This window comes from Lipotes vexillifer, unplaced genomic scaffold, assembly GCF_000442215.2.
Source record: "Lipotes vexillifer unplaced genomic scaffold, Lipotes_vexillifer_v1.1 scaffold722, whole genome shotgun sequence".
Lineage (NCBI taxonomy): Eukaryota > Metazoa > Chordata > Mammalia > Artiodactyla > Lipotidae > Lipotes > Lipotes vexillifer.
Window position 1 is genome coordinate 858,444 of NW_006795213.1, and position 18,799 is coordinate 877,242.

Below are 18,799 nucleotides of genomic sequence, written 5' to 3' on the forward strand. Positions count from 1 at the left end.
GACAGTATAAAGGGGGCGCATTTATTGTCACTGTTCCAAATGTACAAAAAAAATTAGAAAATAACCCCCACCTCAATACCCCCCCAACATTCCCCCCAACACAAATAATTTTTCCCAAAACCACAAACATAAACTGGTTCTGGTATTCTCATAAACAGTGCAGCTAAGAAACAGTTTAGAGAAAATTTTAACAGGATTCAGATTATATCCATTCTGTCCTCTCAGCCCTGAGAGGTAATAATCCCATACGGGTCCCAGTCCTCCCCAATGGTTTTCCCATCTCTCGTGGAAGAGTCCTTTTACAAAGTGTTGTGTTTGGCTGCTGCTTTAGAGATCCTCCTGTGCCTTCTTCTTCTTCTTGGGTTTTTCTTCTTGAATTACAGGGGGGTTTGTAGCCTCTCGCTTTAGATAGCTAATAAAATCACTTAATTCACGGCCACCCTGAAAACAGAAAGATAACTCTGAAAATTTAACCTTTCAAAGAACTGTGGATTTTCTTTTTCCCAAATAGGAAGACTTGAATTTTTAAAATCACATTAGCAACCACATATATGGACCATAAGTTGAGTTTCCAGTTACATAAACTCAAAGAACTGAATATGTGTCTGTGTGTGTGTGTGTGTGTGTGTGTGTGTGTGTGTGTGTGTGTGTGTGTGTGTGTGTGTGTTTTTAATATTTGTGGGGAGATGAGACAATGCACTTACTTCATATTTCTTTGGATTCAGTTTCTTGTTGGCTGGAGAGAAGTAGATGGTAGGAAAACTGGGAAAAGAAGAAAAGAGTTGACAAATTTCAGATTCCAGAGTAACTCTGACATACACTTTCCTAATAACTGCTTCTAGGAGTAACTTCTCTTCATGATTTCTAATCTGACCAGATACTATTTTCCATTGGTGGCTACATTACATTCCATCAAAACTCAGAAATATGAAAGCTCACAAGGTCTGTGGCAGTCATGTGGGCCAATGCTGCAGAACTTTAAGCCAGGAAGGCATTGGTGGTTCTGTGCTCAACTGGAATATGAGGAATCTCCAAACTATGCACAATACAGAAACGGTTTACAAGCTTATTTTTTCCTATCAGTTACCTAGATACTTTTACTAGTTTTTAATCTACTTACCCTCTGACTTCATATGGAGAAGGCACATCATTGGCTGTGGCATCCATCTTGGCTATGACAATATTTGGGTCTTTTCTGAGCTGTTAATAAAAAGGTTAGATCTTGAAATTTCAAGTTTTCAGTTACTGAGGGACACAGTCAATTTAGGACTTAAAACAATCTCATTCTTTAAAAGCTTGGATAAGTTTTGCTGCTGAGATAGGAAGAGTAGTGATACTTGCACACAATATCAAACTTTCCATAAACTTCCCTTTTCTCTCTTGGTTCCTACACATTAAGACTCTGTATACAGACATCTTCAAAATTACCTGGCCTAAATAAGATATTATAAGGGCTAAGCCAAGTGATATAAGATGAAGGAACATAATGAATTCATATAAGCCACTACCAAAATTCAGATGCCAGGATACTTTTAACCACAATCTAGATTGAGTCTGAGGAGTGGAAAGGTAAAGCAGGTATCTGAGGCACTGCACAGGCTCAGAGGGCAGTCAGGAGAAAGTGAGTAAACAGTAGAGTTGAAAAAAAATCTACCAGTACTTAGGTTCTGAACTAATAAGGGTAGCTAAATAGCCAATGCTGACTATGTATGTAAACTTCCCAACTCAAATTTAACTTCAGAATATGGTTCACACTTACCTTCTCTCCCAGTTCTTTATACTTAGGCTCCAGATTCTTACAGTGACCACACCAAGGAGCATAAAATTCAATCAGCACATCTTTATTTTCATCATTCACTATTTCATCAAAATTCTCTGCTACCACTACCTGGGAAACAGAGAAGATTCTCTAGCTGGTAAGGCAAGTTGAATACATTCATGAGCTATATTTGTTTCTGGACCCAATCCCTCTCAAATTTGTTGTGTTGCCATTAAAAATATGAAACCCAACTCATATTTATAGAGTTTATTAAGATATTACCATTCCCCAGAAATCAACTCATTCCCATGTCTGTCACCTGTCAGACTAAGTTCAGGAAGTCACAGGAAACAAGTGCTACCCAACTCTTGCTTAAAATAATCTCAGAACAACAATATTAAAACTATTCTTAAAACTATTCTATTAGGAGTTAGCTTGCTCTGCCCTGAAGGGTAACCTAGCCCTAATATAAATATCATCAGAAAATTCTACTCCTGCCCCTATTAAGCATTATGAACTCTGACAATGCTTATTTTATGATGAGGGAGGTGAGTACAAACAAAAACAGAAACTGAGTAGCCAACATGGTCTTCACTTAGCACTTCCCAGTATTTTGGGAATAAAGAAATGAAGAGAGACAGCTGTGTAGGGGCTTGGGGAGGTTGTGCGCGCCTCACCTTTACAGGCCCATCATTGCTCTCTGGGATAGGCTCAGACTTCAGGTATCTCTTCAGGTTGCCATCAAAGTAATCCTGCAGGAATCTCTCAAGAGCCTTGCCATCGCGCCTGGTATTAGAAAAACAAGGATCAGTCTTGTTAACTTGCTCCCACCACTGAGAAAACTAAAAACCATTTCTTAGAATAGTTTCTACATAGTTTAAATTTCAAGGCTAGGAAGTAACTGGAAGTTTAAAAAAAAAAAAAGACAGAGCCCTTGTTTCTCAATATGCAGAACTACAGACTGAACAAGAAAGCAACCACCTTCTTGTATTTCTAGTGTGTTCTTTGTGGATTAGAAAGGTCAGAGAAGGAAGAAAACATTGGTCCTTCTGGAAATTCAATTCTGCAAAAGAACCAGGTCCTATTTTGTTGCTCTGGAGAATAATGCCTATCTTTTTTTTTTTCTAACTGATTTCACTCACAGGAAGATTTTCTCTTGTCTTAATCTCCCGAAGTCTCAGAAGGTGATAGTCAAAACTGTCTGGGGTCTTAAAGATCTTTCCAATACCCTGAGTTTACTTTAGGCCAATGTGGTATTCCAAGAAGAAAAGACATTCTGTAGGGATGGGAGGGGACTGGGTTGGTCTGAAATTACATCAATCTCAAAGAGACTGTCTAATGTTCTCTATCTACTATTTTTAGTGGCAGGGTGGAAATAATCATGTAAAAATTCCAAGCTGCCATCCTTTTGTTACTTTTCAAAATTTATTAAGAATCATGATCCTTAAATTATCTATAATTAATTGAGAAAAGTGACCGTCATATGTCTTGATTACAAGACCTAGCTTCACATTCCAATGTTCTTCTTTATAAATCCTCAGTAGTGTAAAAGGCTTTAATAGCTTCTTTGCAGAATCAAATCCCAAACCCACGCTAACTTGTAACTTACGAGAACTCCTCCTGCATGACAAACTTCTCTCCTTTTGCAGTTCTGATAGCAACAACAGGAATCTCTCCAGTAGTGCTTTCCAAGCCAAAATCAGAAAGTTCATGGCTAAAGGTTTTGCGGCTAGCTACAGCAAAGTTGAGTTTCTTCCCAGCATCCAGGAATTTCTTTGCCACCATCATCACTCTATAGGAAACAAGAGATATTTATGCCAAGATTATACCAGGGTGGTAAAGCACTTCTAAACCAAGAAGCAAGAGACTAGAAAGCAAAATTTCATAGTCCCTGCAGCCCTCTGGAAACAGTCTGAACTTGTGTTCTTGGGCACTGACATAGGATTATGGTATACTCCAGTGTCTTACTGAACTTCACTGCCAAACTGGTGGTACCCAAGCAAATAGTCCATTCCCACTGAAACTTGTTATATTATATAACTATAAAATATTACAGGCATAACAACTAACCCAAAAAGAAAATTTATAAGGATAAAATACACTGAGGGTCTCAATGGGCAACAAGGCACAATGTGTTAAAGGACATTTTAGATAACATTTGCATCTTTTATTGGGAGGTCAGGAATCAGCTGTGTCACACGGCAAAGGAACACCTGTGGAAGATATGCCTAACAGATTTTGGAAATAGTTTATTTATCCTTACAGCTTCAAATCCCATTTTCTTACCTGTTCTCACATCACACATGGTAATAGGATAGTTAGAAGGAATTGTTTATGCACTGGGTAAACTTATTTACAAAGGGGAAAAATTATTATTACCTGTTTCTCCAGTAGTTGGAACCTTTAGCATTCTTTTCATAATCCACATCATAGTAGGCCATAAGTAAGTCCTTGCCCTGTATCAAATCTTTATTGTCTTCTGTCATGTGAGGGCAGATACCAAAACTGAAATGATACAATCCATTATCAAATTTGGCTGGTTTATAGCTATATTATGGAATTATCATAAAGTAACTGACAGCACTTAAAAAGGAAAGAAATTTTCCATATATAGGATAAGTACCGAGTAATGTAACTTATAGGACCACAATAGGAGTTCTAGGACCCAAACATTACTACTTTAATATAAATTCAACTATTATCATTACAATCCCATGAATGAGGCTATTTAATCTAAAATATGGCTCTGCTTAATAACTGAGATAAACAAACTAAAATGAAGCCAAGAAATCCCAAAAGTATAAAGAGGTACTCACATGTTTTCCTGAATAAATTTTTTAATCTTTCCACTGGTCATTTTCTGCTCTGTGTATGCCACAGTCCTGTCCTCAAACTTGTTCATCAGATGTGATGGACGAAACAAGGTGATACCCCTTTAGAAAAAAGTCTTAGTAGGTAGACAGCAAAAGAAATCTCCCACCCTTTATTTAAAGCTCAGACTATCTATGCTTGCTGCCACTTCTACTATCACCATTTAAGCACATAAGGACTCTTTTCTGGGACCACAGCCTTGGCAACATGACCTTCTCACCAACGCTAAGGAGCTAACCACCTTAATTTCAAGTGTAATAACTGGGTATGATGATTTAATAAACCTGGGTTGCAAAGTTAGAATACTTGGTTCTAATACTTGCTCCACCACTAACTTCAAAGACCTTGGGCCAGGTATCAATTTAATTCTTCTGGGCTTCAGCTTTTACAACAGTACAAAAGGGGGTTAGAGTAGATAATTAATTTCCAAACCTTTGTAAACAAAACCCAACTTACCCCAAAGCCCCAATATGTACAATAAAATAAAGCAGAACTTGCTCTTATTGGAAGGTACCTTGCCCTGCCAGTCTCACTGAAAATTCAACTCTCCCATACAGTAAGAAAATTACTTCATTAGAGAAAATATATTTAATATTCCTCCCAGCTGTAAAAATTCTATAGGTAGGTATATGATTATAGATAATATTTAGCTTGAGTCCATTAAAAATTTTTTTGTTCTAGATTTCTCTATATGAATAAACACAGTTTACAAAGTTTTCTCTTCCTGGTACTACGTTGCCTCTCTCCCTAAACCAAGCTTTCCTCATTCCACCAGAACACTTGAAGGAAATTCCTTCTTTTTTTTTCTTTTAATAAATTTATTTATTTATTTTTGGCTGTGTTGGGTCTTTGTTACTGTGTGCAGGCTTTCTCTAGTTGTGGCAAGGGGGAGCTACCCTTTGTTGAGATGCGCAGGCTTCTCATTGCGGTGGCTTCTCATGTTGCGGAGCTCGGGCTCTAGGCATGTGGGCTCAGTAGTTGTGGCTCGCAGGCCCTAGAGCGTGGGCTCAGTAGTTGTGGCGCATGGCCTTAGTTGCTCCGCGGCATGTGGGATCTTACCGAACCAGGGCTCGAACCTGTGTGCCCTACAGTGGCAGCCGGATTCATAACCGCTGTGCCACCAAGGAAGCGCCCTTCTTTACTTTCTAACCTTTTGTTCAGCTAAAACTGAACCCCAATTTGGTTCTGAGTCACAGGTTTATATATCTAGTACAAGCGTTCCCAGAAAATATCACTATTCTATCAATATCTTGCCTCTTGCTTCTCTTTCATTCCTCCTCCCCACACTATACACACCTGTATACAATTTTATCACTTGTTTTGGGCTAGGTGTCAGCACCTTTAAGTCCTTATATCCCTCTCTCAACTCTTCCAATGTTAACCATTAACTTTATGTCAGTTAAAACACAGGCATTTTCATAGTATACAAGGAAACTACATAGCAAAAAGGGACCTAATATAAACATGCTGGGCAACCAAGAAGGTGACTATGTCTCAGATTTTTTTTAAAAGCATAGTTACCAATTTCAGAGCAGTTATTGTCAAAAATTGAAATCAGTTCTAAATGTGATCTTTAATGATGTTATGGCATTGGGGTACACATGAAAAACTTAAGACACCCTTCATATAAGGTCTACACATGAAGAACTTAAGACACCCTTCATATAAGGTCTTCTAAATAAGACTTCTGATCAGAGGCTGAGAGGCCAATTTTTAAAAAAAGATTTATTTATTTATTTACTTGGCTGCCCCGGGTCTTAGTTGCAGCGCGCAGGATCTTCGTTGCGGCATGTGGGATCTAGTTCCCCAACCAGGGATCAAACCCAGGCCCCCTACATTGGGAGGGCAGAGTCTTAGCCACTGGACCACTAGGGAAGTCCCGCTGATAGGCCACTTTTTTTTTTTTTTTTTTTTCGGGTCATGGCTCACGGGCCCAGCCGCTCCGTGGCATGTGGGATCTTCCCGGACCGGGGCACAAACCCATGTCCCCTGCACCGGCAGGCGGACTCTCAACCACTGCGCCACCAGGGAAGCCCTGATAGGCCACTTTTAATGGCAAGTGTGAGAGGCAGACACAGTGAACAAATCTAAGGGTAACAGGCTGATCTGTGGTGTACTTAATGAGCCACAAGTGGCTCCACATCATTTATAGACCTGGTGTCTCTTAATCTAAAAGGCAGTAGAGCCTCATGGTTAAGCCCAACAACTTTGCAGCTAGACCTTCTAGCTGCAAAGGTTCAACCCTTGTTCTGCCATTTACGGCATGTGAAGCTTAACCTCTTTGTGTGCTTTCTCCACTATAAATGAAGATAATGACAGCTCTGTCTCAACAATTTGTTAAGAGGATTAAAAGAGTTAACAGTACATGGCACATAGTAAACACTGCATATTTTGTTAAATATAAATATCACTAACCCTTGTCACGCTTTTCTTTTTACTCTATATGCTCACCTTGAGTGATCTCATCTAGTTGCATGGTTTCAATAACCACTTACATGTGGTTGATCTATAAATCTTTTATCTCAGTTGAGAACTTTTCCTGAATTTTAGTCTCATTTATCCAATTGTCCAATGGGTCTTCACCACCGGGATGTCTCAAAACTACTCAAATTCACTGTGCCAAAATAGAACTCATCATCATTCCCCCCAAATTTGTTTCTTCTCTTCACCTTCTTCATAGCTTGATGATGACTGGCCCAGTTATCCAAGCCTTTAGAAACCTAGACTTACTGTAGATCTGCCCTTTTTCACACTTGGCTAGGGACCAAATCCTATTGTCTACATTTTTTATACACACTCCTTCTTCTTCATTGCCCCTAATACTGCCTGAATTTAGATTCTCAGATGTCACCCTTAGTTTAGACTCTCTTGACTGCCTTGCCATCCCTCCCCTTTCAAACCACCACTATATGGGTGCCAGTGTCTTTTCCACTGAAAACACAAAATTAATCACATTACTGTCTAGCTCAAAGTCTTTCAATGGCTCTCAAATATCTAAAAGATAAAAACTAAATTTTTCTGTATGGCACTTAAGGTTTTCTATAATTTGGTCTCTGCTTACCTCTCCAAGCTTACCTTTCACTATGACCTCATCCACGAACAATACTCCAGCAGTACTACAGGTCCCAACACGCTTAGGTTGTTTCACATCTCGGGGCCCTCTCTCCTGCTGCTCTATCTGGAATAATCTTTATCCCCCACCATAACCTGCCTGGAAAAACTTATCTTTCAAGATATACCTCAAAAGTCACCTCCTCTATGACATTTTTTGATACTACTCCCCACCCCACCTCCCCAAAAAAATCATTCCCTCCTCTGTACTTCTGGTACACTCTGCCTAATTTCTACCATAATACATATAATGCTCACTTACACTTGTATTTTTAAATATATTCACTGTCTCCCATTACTAGATGCCCCTCAAAGGCAGCAACAGTTTCCAGAACTTAGCTTACTGCCTAGTATGTGCTCAATAAAGCTTTTGGAAAAACTAGGCTTAAAAACCACCAGTTCACACAATAGCACTTGGTCAAGGTGCACATTTACAAGGGCATTTAACTCAGTTACTTACTCTCCATCATCATCATACTTGTTCACCAGAGACTCAACACTGGTGTGTGCAAATCGGTAGTTATCCCTCAAGTTGCTGGCTGCTTTTAGAAACTCAGAGTGAGCGTCACTGAATAAATCCTTGAAAAAACCTATAAAGAAAATGTCAAACACAAGGAAGAAAGAGTAAGTGCTGAGACATATTCAAAACTTTAAAATTCTTCTATTTTTTCAAAGTCTCTAACTTATTATGGATAAGCAAAGCAAGATAGGAGGCAAAGTACTCGTGCTTTGACATGGGTACTGAGGATATTTGATGAAATACTGAGGATAAGAATTCTTTCTCTACCCTTAAAAAAAAACTTTTTTGAGGAAGCCAAGGGAGAGAATTTGTCAGGGTTCAAGTCTTAATTCTAGTTTTTCACAGCTGAAAAATTTGAGCTAATTGCCTAACTCCTTAGAGTCTCAGGGACTATTTCAGGTGTCAGAGGATTAAATAAGGTAGTACATCAAAATAAACTGTAAATTAATTCACCATATTTTTTTCTATGTCTTATTTGTCTTTAGAACTTCAAATCTAGTAAAGTGCCCGAAACCTCAGTGTTTATTAAATGTCTACTTATAGTCAACTCCTTGTAAAATATACAGAATCAATATCCAGATAAGAAGTGACTTTTAGTCAAACTTAAATGATAAACCACCCTCTACTGGCAGAAAGTCAGTTTTATTACAGTAATTAGGAGATTAAGAGAACACACGCTTGTATGTTTAAATTTATTATTATTATTTTTTTGCGGTATGCGGGCCTCTCACTGTCGTGGCGTCTCCCGTTGCGGAGCACAGGCTCCGGACACGCAGGCTCAGCGGCCATGGCTCATGGGCCCAGCCACTCCGCGCCATGTGGGATCCTCTCAGACCGGGGCACGAACCTGTGTCCCCTGCATTGGCAGGTGGACTCTCAACCACTGCACCACCAGGGAAGCCCTAAATTTATTTTTTAGTCAAATGTATTATACATTACATTTAAAACAAAACAAAACAAAAAACACTCAAGATGTAGAATGTGTTTAATTGGCTCAAGTTATTTTAAAAATAATGAGATATTGCAACACCCAAGAAAGCAAAGATTGCTGTAAAAACATACAGAAATCCTAGCAATTTGATCTTAAATTGTAAATTCCCCTACAACTGTGAAAATAGCAGACACAGAGGTTTATCATTTACTTATATCCTCCCACCTTAAAACATCATTTTCATTTTTAAGTACTCTATTATTTGAGTTAAATCTCAGGAGTTTAAGAAGTGATAGGAAAAACTGAAGCTATTCCTATTTTCTTTAATTGACATCAAGTCTTTACACCTGAAAGAATACCAGGCCACTGAAATAAAACACCAATTTTTTCCTACATTATAGTAATGCTGACCTAACTTTGTGAGTTGTCTTTTCAGCTGCCCCCAAGGTTTCCCAAACAGTTTTAACTTTATTGTTTACTCAGACATAGAGGGCTTTTGAAACCATGTTGATGATTTTGTGGCATAATCAAATTTGCTACTCACCCACCACAGAAGCATCTTTATCACTAATGAACTTTTCAAATTCTTCCTCAGTCCTGAGACCAACTGAAGCTGGTCCAGCCTGCTTCTTCAGGTGGCTGACAATTCCATCTTAAAAGACAAGATGAAAGATTATAGCAAAACAAATTTATAATTTTTGAAAAGGTAATCATTTACATGATTTAAAGCTTAAAAAGTTCAAAAGCATATACAATGAAGTTTTCTTCCTATCCTTTTCCTTGTGACCTAGTTTCTTCCCTATAGGATAACGTTTCAGTTTTTTGTATATCTTTCCAGACATATTATTCACAAACAAGCAATTACATATTTATTCTTTTCTTTTCTCCTCAAATGGCAGCACACACATATGCTGTTCTGTATTTTGTTTTTGTCATTTAACACAGCTTAGAGATAATTTATGTCAATATACATAATGAACTACCTCAATCTTTATAGCCACATGGTGTTTCATTGCATGGATGTACCACAATTTATTTAACCAGCCACAACTGATGAACATTTGTTTCCAATTTCTTGCTACTGTAAATGATTCTGCAATAAACAACCTTGTACTAGCATCATTTTACACATGACTGAGTTTATCTGTAGGGTAATTTCCTAAAAGTGGATTCACTGGGTCAAAGAGTACATGCATTTATAACTGTTTAACTGTCCCCCCAAAGAGACTGTACTTATTCATATCCCTGCCAGTGATGTATTAAAGTGTTTATAACAATACAGGTAATACCTTTGTGCATGTTGTTCTCTGCCTAGAACAATCTTTCCCCAGATATCCACCTGGCTTCCTTCCTCACCTCCTCCTTTAGGTCTTAACTCAAAATGTCATCTTCTCGGGACCTCCCTGGTGGCCCAGTGGTTAAGAATCAGCCTGCCAATGCAGGGGACACAGGTTTGAGCCCTTGTCCGGGAAGATCCCACATGCCACGGAGCAACTACGCCCGTGAGCCACAACTACTGACCCTGTGCTCTGGAGCCCACAAGCCACAACTACTGAGCCCACATGCCAATTACTGAAGCCCATGTGCCTAGAGCCCATGCTCTGCAACAAGAGAAGCCACCGCAGTGAGAAGCCTGCACACCGCAACGAAGAGTAGCCCCCGCTTGTTGCAACTAGAGAAAGCCCGTGTGCAGCAACAAAGACCAAATGCAGCCAAAAATAATAAATAAAAACAAACAAAAAAGTCATCTTCTCAAGGAAGCCTTCCCTAACCATTCCTTGTAAACTAAAACCTATTCAACCCCCAACACTCCCTTATCGCCTGCTTTATCTTTCTTACAGCACATTTCACCCATCTAATACGCTATCCTTATTTATTTTTGTCTGTTTTGCTGATATATACCTAACTCTAAGAATAATACCTAACACATAACAAGTTCAAGAAATATCCATTTTGCAAATGAATTAAACAAACAAATCCTTTATTCTTAAGTGGCACAGTCACATGTAGCCTTGCATTTTAAAAGTAGAAAATGCGGTGCCTTGGCTATCTTGTTTCAGCGTTTAACTATATACAGGTCAAACTATGCCATGAACCAGATCCACCCAAATCACATTTTCCTATTTAGGTGAAATGTGCTAGGTAAGTAAAACTGTTTAAAAATAATAATCACATACAAAACCACAAAAAATCTTTTACCCTTTAAGTCTAGTTGACAGACCATTATTCTATTTTCTTCTGGGCTCTGTGCTACTCCTCTGTAATACTCCACCTCTCCCACCCCTTTCTCTTCTGAGAACTCTTAAGGATTTGCTGACCGACTGAGACAGAGTACTGTTTAGCTGTTTCAACATGATTGAGACTATTTTGCTTCTTTTAGAGGTTTTTCTTTCCTTCTCTCTCCATTCATGATTTTGTTTTCCTCTTAAATGTTTTCCTCAACTCCTCACAGAGATGGGGTTGTGTCAATAGGTAAATTGAAATCAGATATCAATTTTTTGGCCTGCAAGGGGACTGTAATTACTATATCACAATATAAATTATTATAAAGAACTTTACCTCAGGGCTATGATGAAAACTGTTACTTTTCTCCCTGAGTATTTAAAATTCTCTGGAAGGTATAAAGGGAGTGCTGAGTAACCAGTTGAAGCAGGAAGGCAAACAGCATAGTTCTTAGAATACATGAATAAAATAATCCATCTTAAGTAGCCAAACATCTGATCACCTAGTCAGATGCTGAGAAATACTTGAGTTTAAGAAATCTATGTACAGCCCAAGTGAGATTATCTGCCTAGCAGCAGTCTGGTTGGGTTCACATACAATATAGTTTAGACCTAAGTCCAAAGAAAAACATATCAATAATTCTAACTGCTAACTCTACCCTGAGCTAATAAAATCTGAATCGTAACATGTGTTCATTAATGCCTTTAAGATCAGGAAAAAAAAAAATGAAGATTTTACCTTTTGTTCTTAGACATATCAAATTTTGAGTGTTGGCTAAATGACCTCAGTTGGGCCAAAATACTTATTCATGCATTGAAGAGTTATTATCTACTACATGTGGAGAACCTGGGTACTGGGGATAGAGTAATAAATAAACCAAACAAGGTCTCTGATCTCTTGGAGCTTACAATATAAGTAAATCTCCAAATAAATCCCCAAATAAATAATACAATAAATCTTCAAATAAATAATACAATAAATCTTCAAATAAATAAACAATTTAAAATATCAGATAGTAACCAGTGCTATGCAGAGAATTAAGAGGATGGTAAGAGTATGACTGGGTGGCTACCTTAGGTTTGGTGGCCTGGGAAAGCATCTGGAAGAATTTTTTGGGGGGTGGGGGGGCCGTGCTGCACAGCTTGTGTGATCTTAGTTGCATGACCAGGGATCGAACCTAGGCCACTGCAGTGAAGCACCGAGTCCTAACCACTGGACTGCCAGGGAATTCCCTGGGAGGTGAAATTTAAGCCAGGATCTGAATGATAAAAAGGAGCAAGCCATGCAAACATGGGGGAAGATCATTTTAGGCTGTGGACACAGCTAGGGCAAAGGTTCTAAAGTGAAATAGTCTTAAGTCTTAATAGTCTTAAGAGTTAGACAGGAGCCATCTTATGTACAGCTTTGTATACGAGTACCCATCATACATGCTGAAAAAATTCCACATCATCTAAAATGCCCAAACTGAACAAACCTCTTTCCTCTAACCTTTTCATAATAAAAAGGTAAAATATGCCTAATTATTTGATAGACTCAAGATAAAACTATCCAAAACATACTTTCTCATTAATTATGGGCCCTATGTACAGGGCCAGCCCACTTACTTCCCAAACTTCACCTGTCATCCTTGCTAATTATATTCCAGCCACAAGGTCTTTCTGTCCCTTGAACATATCAAGCTCAGTTATGCCTTAGGGTCTTTTTGTACCTGTTTTCCCTCTGCCTGGAAAGCTCTGGTCCACATCTTCTCATGGTTAGCTCCTCCCTATCATTCAGGTCTCAGCTCAAAGGTTACTTCCCTGATCACTCATAATGTGGTACTCCCAACCCCAATCACTATCACATCAGTTTTATTTTTCTCCTTTAATGCTCTTATCATTAACTGAATTTATCTTATCCACATATATTATTGCCATAAAAATTTTTTAATTGTGGTAAAATATACATAACATAAAATTTACCATCTTAACCATTTTAAAGCATACAATTCTGTGGCATTAAGTACATTCACATTGTTGTACAACCAATCTCCAGTACTGTTTTCATTTTGCAAAACTGAAACTCTATTCATTAAGCACCTCCCCACAGCCCTTGGGAACCACATTCTACTTCTATCTCTGTGAAACTGACTAGGAATCTCATATAAGTGGAATGACACAGTATTTGTCTTTTTGTACTGGCTTATCTCACTTAGCATGTCTTCAAGGTTCACCCATGTTGTAGCACATCAGAACTTCCTCTTTAAGGCTGAATAATATTCCACTGTATTATATACAATTTACATATAATTAATTATTATTAATATACTACATTTTGTATATTCATTCACCCACTGATGGGACACTTGGGCTGCTTCCACCTTTTTGCTATTGTCAATAATGCAGCTATAAACATGGGTATACAAGTATCTCTTCCAGACTCTGCTTTTAATTCTTTTAGGTATATACCCAGAAGTGGAAGAGTGGATCATACAGTAATTCTATTTTTGTTTTTTTAGAATACACCATTCTGTTTTCCATAGCAGCTGCATGCATCACTTTATGTAAGTCCACAACAACAGTGCAGAAGGGTTCCAATTTCTCCACATCCTTGCCTACACTTGTTCTTTTCTTTTCTTTTTTTTTCTTTATAGTAGTCATCCTAATGGATGTGAGGTGGTTATCTATATATATTTTTAAACTTGTGTGTTGCCTTCTTCTCTTCATCTCCCAGAATGTAAGCATCACAAGAGTAGGAACCTTGCCTGTTTTATTTTTCAATAAATTCTGGGCACCTAGTATATCTGGAATATCTGGCACAGAGTAAGTACTGAATAAGTATTTGTCAAATAAAAAAATGCTAGTAAACCTTATAAATCAAGTTCAAGTATTTTCTATATTACTTACATAATCTGTTCAGTTAGAGAAGTCTTTTGTTAGCTTCCAAACTGACCTCTTAGGTGAGGAATTTTTAAGACTTAAAGTATCTTGTATAGAAAATGTCATGTTCCCACTACAAAGAACAGGGTACTTAAACAGATCCAGTTTCCAGAATGTAATGCAGGATCCTTACCGGCAGTCCTAGGCCCATCATAAGCACCTGCTTCTTCACCATCTCTAAATATCTTCAGGGTTGGATATCCACTCACTCCATACTTATTACAGGTGTTTGTGTTGGCAGTACAATCAACCTAAAGATTAAAATACATGAACCACTTGTTATCCAAAAGCCTGCTGCAGGCTCTTTCTATATTCCCAAAATATTAAGAGTGGTCAAATCAAAACATCAAGCAATTTTTGACACATCCTACAGAATATTAGATTTTAAAGGCAGACTGGTGCTTGGCTAGCTACCTCAGAACCACCTAAGGAACTCTAAAATTTAGATTCCTGGGCCTCATACAAAATGCACAAATGACTATTTAAATTCTGTCCTTAGAGTCTCTATTGTCTAAAGCAGTGTTCTCCACCTTTTTCCTGCCCCTCAGAATATGCAAAGGATAAATCACTTAAATTAGTAATAGTGGCTTACTTTGATAATGATTATAATCAGTGGGATGTATCGATATATACCCCTTAGGTGGGTTGGGGTATAATTTGATTTGGCAAGTCACCTATGGTTATTAGCAAAGGTACTGATACTTAAACATGCTCCCTGAGCTAGTCTTGAATCTGTGCTAAACTATAACATGACAGATCTAGTGAGACCTATCAGGAAGAAGAAAAACAACTTCCATCTATTTAGCCACTTATTCGAAACTAGGTAATGCCATCAGCACTTTGCATGTATTATCTCATTAATCTTCATAAGATTCTGAGGTATGATCCCAATGCTTTAACATAAACTAAAGTTCAGAAAAGTAATACATCTATAGTAATAAAGACTATAGCTACATGAAGCAGGAACAAAATCATGACTGAACTCTTTTTTTCTATGGCAAGCTGCCACAGAACATCAGGATTAAAAATAGTTTTCAAAAATAGTCCTGGGCTTCCCTGGTGGCGCAGTGGTTGAGGGTCCACCTGCCGATGCAGGGACACGGGTTCGTGCCCCGGTCCGGGAAGATCCCACATGCCGCGGAGCGGCTGGGCCTATGAGCCATGGCCACTGAGCCTGCGTGTCCAGAGCCTGTGCTCCGCAACGGGAGAGGCCACAACAGTGAGAGGCCCGTATACCGCAAAAAAACCCCCAAAAAACCCCAAAACAGTCCTATATATGTATGAACTATTTATCTGAGGCTGGCCGAGATGTGAACTTTTAGACCGGAGCAACTCAACAGTGAGGGCCCGTATACCGCAAAAAAACCCCCAAAAAACCCCAAAACAGTCCTATATATGTATGAACTATTTATCTGAGGCTGGCCGAGATGTGAACTTTTAGACCGGAGCAACTAGGGGTTTACTACATAAAATTCGGGAAGCATTAGTTTGACTGTAAAAGCAAATACTAAGTTTACAGTTGACCAGTTAGTTAATACTTATCAACATCCTCTTGTCATCTTCCTATTCCCATCACTGTGGATAGCGTATAGTAATTTAGGGAACTCATTTACTCATTGATAATTTTCCTCTAAACTTGACTATTGTAATTTTACTTTCCATGTTTGCCCCTTAATTAATTAATTAATTTATTTTTTTTTGCTGTACGCGGGCCTCTCACCGCCGTGCCCTCTCCCATTGCGGAGCACAGGCTCCGGATGCGCAGGCTCAGTGGCCATGGCTCACGGGCCCAACCGCTCTGCGGCATATGGGATCCTCCTGGACCGGGGCATGAACCCCTGTCCTCTGCATCGGCAGGCGGACTCTCAACCACTGCGCCATCAGGGAAGCCCCCCCTTAATTTTTATTTACCATATATTTTACTTCTTTCTTATGCCAGCATTTCCCTTAGTTTCACTACTTGTAAACTTTTGAAACCGTAATTAAGTCAGTTGTGTATTTGCCCAGAAACTAGTGTTCCCTCTTCTTCTTAGCACTGTAAGAATAAAGAAAATCAATGTTAATTTTTACCTACTACTATTTAAAATACCTCATTTCCTTTAATGAAGAATCCACCTATACTCACCTTTGCTAATGGGACTATTCCTTTTAATCTGGTAGCTGCAGCTTCATATTCTGGGGCAAGCTTTTTGCAGTGTCCGCACCTATACAGATATGTTGAAGAAAAAAGGCAAATATATCCTATAAGTTTGTTAATTTTGTTTCTCTGGGAAGAATCTCAAATTATAATACCACTTTTGACTAGTAGCTGCTTCCAAAAGCAAAAACATCACCTGAACAACATCCAGTACTGATAAGGTAAACCAGAGCTCTCAGAGATAAAGCTACCTTCTCTAGCCTGAGGTCAACTCTGTAGGACTGGCTCAGTCCAGAGCAGCATCTATGTTCTCAAAAGTGCAATGGGGTGGCGATGGCGGGGGTAAATTAGGAGTCTGGGATTAACATATACACATTACTATATATAAAATAAACAAGGACCTAGCACAGGGAACTATATTCATTATCCTGTAATAACCTATACTGGAAAAGAATCTGAAAAAGGATAGATATATATGTATAACTGAATAACTTTGCTGTACACCTGAAACTAACACAGCATTGTATATTAACTATACTTCAATTTAAAAAAAAGATTAAAAAAGTACAACTGAGCCCTGAAAACTGTAGTCAGAAGTATAAGCCACATTAAAGAGGGAAAGGGCTCAAGCCCTTTTGACCAATTAATGAGGATAAAATAAAGGGCAAGACAGCAATAATCCCATTCCTGGTAGCATTTCCTAAAGGAAGGTACGTATTTTTCCTTAGAAAACCAGCACTGTGGTTCTTAAAAATATAGTGGTTGAAACCTTATAAGGTCCCAAGTATGATATTAACTCTTTAAGAGTCATGATCAAGTACTTTTTCTCCATTCCTTGAATATGACTCTTTGACCAGAAACCCAGTTTGAGGGGGGTCAGTCGAATAAGGCCCCAAATGTGCTCATTTGATATACTTTAGCAGCTCGATGGAGGCTTTTTTCCTTCTCAGCTGAGTTTCAACATAGTGTGAGAATGACATATTTAAGACAGCAAGCTTGATTTTTACAGCTACACAGTTCACCTGACTATAACTACTGATGAAGATAAAGCATTATGTCAGTTAGAATATTTTCCCAGAGGGCCATCATAAACACCTGTTCCTCTGCCCAGAAAGCCCTAACAGTCCCACAGGCACACTGTACATGCAGTGTGGGTAGGGGCTTATCAGTACGCAACTAGCACCAGCTATGTATCATCTCTTCAAAAGCCAACGACTTGCAGAGGGATCATTGGGAGAACGTGAGTAGTTCTGTGACCTCCTCAAAGACAGCAAATATAGAATTAGAAAACAGAAGGAAGGAAACACAGAAGAAATTTGAGCTGACATTTCATAGTCGAAGTCTCAAAATTTATTTTATTAAGTAATGGATGGATAAGTAACTTGGAAACATTCTGCCCCCAAAACTTGTTTAAAACAAAGAATTCTAAGAATTTATATTCTTCTAGGTCTTTAGAAGTCCTATTCAAAAATAATCATTAGAAAGCTTAACTGAAAGAGTGATATAAAAAAAGACTATAATATTAGATGTTGCTTAGGGTCACATACATATTTACTAAAAGTATAAAAGAACCAAATGATAAAAACCAAATTCAGGATGGTCAGTGTGTAAGATGGGGAAGGGGTACACAAGGGACTTCAACTGTACTGGCTTTATTTTTTAGACTGGGTGGTGAATAAATGGTATTCCTTATACTGTGTTTCACAGATGCACCTTTTACCATATCTAAAATTCGGATGTGTCTTGCAATCGTGTCATAGTTTCATTGGTAGCATTTCACTCTTCGTGAGACATAAAATATATTCATTATATCCTCTGTATTCCATAGTAAATTAAAAATTCATGTACGTGGGTTGTAACAAAACTACACAAATTCCAATTGATTTAATAAAATAACCAATTTATCTGATAAACCTAAGCTTTTGGGAACATAAGGGTGCAAAGGTTAAAAATGAATGTGTGTTAAAGAGAGTAAGAATTGGATCTGGGCCTTAAAGATTTAAGGCTTCAGACAGGATGGGGTAGGGTATTTTAGAGAAGGGGAATAGTAGAGCAAAGTTAAAATTACTAGTGAGAATGATGCATTCAAGAGAACTATGGGAACTTCCCTGGTGGTCCAGTGGTTAAGAATCCGCCTTCCAGGCTTCCCTGGTGGCGCAGTGGTTGAGAGTCCGCCTGCCGATGCAGGGGACACAGGTTCGTGTCCTGGTTCGGGAAGATCCCACATGCCGCGGAGCGGCTGGGCCTGTGAGCCATGGCCCCTGAGCCTGTGCGTCTGGGGCCTGTGCTCCGCGGCAGGAGAGGCCACAGCAGTGAGAGGCCCGCATAC

The 18,799-nt window shown here is 38.7% G+C and overlaps 1 protein-coding gene across 1 annotated transcript in view; it reads right to left on the minus strand.

Moving 5' to 3' along the window:
- PDIA3 (protein disulfide isomerase family A member 3) overlaps positions 1–18,799 on the minus strand; it is a 22,909-nt gene continuing 4,110 nt past the window's right edge. Inside the window, exons 2-13 of the mRNA XM_007467539.1 lie at positions 16,459–16,537; positions 14,467–14,584; positions 9,737–9,844; positions 8,202–8,331; positions 4,576–4,692; positions 4,139–4,264; positions 3,369–3,551; positions 2,437–2,545; positions 1,760–1,888; positions 1,121–1,200; positions 705–762; positions 1–441 (exon numbers count right to left, since the gene is read on the minus strand). Of these exons, the coding sequence (XP_007467601.1) occupies positions 328–441; positions 705–762; positions 1,121–1,200; positions 1,760–1,888; positions 2,437–2,545; positions 3,369–3,551; positions 4,139–4,264; positions 4,576–4,692; positions 8,202–8,331; positions 9,737–9,844; positions 14,467–14,584; positions 16,459–16,537 (1,351 nt within the window). The 3' untranslated portion in view covers positions 1–327. The remainder of the gene's footprint in view (positions 442–704; positions 763–1,120; positions 1,201–1,759; positions 1,889–2,436; positions 2,546–3,368; positions 3,552–4,138; positions 4,265–4,575; positions 4,693–8,201; positions 8,332–9,736; positions 9,845–14,466; positions 14,585–16,458; positions 16,538–18,799) is intronic.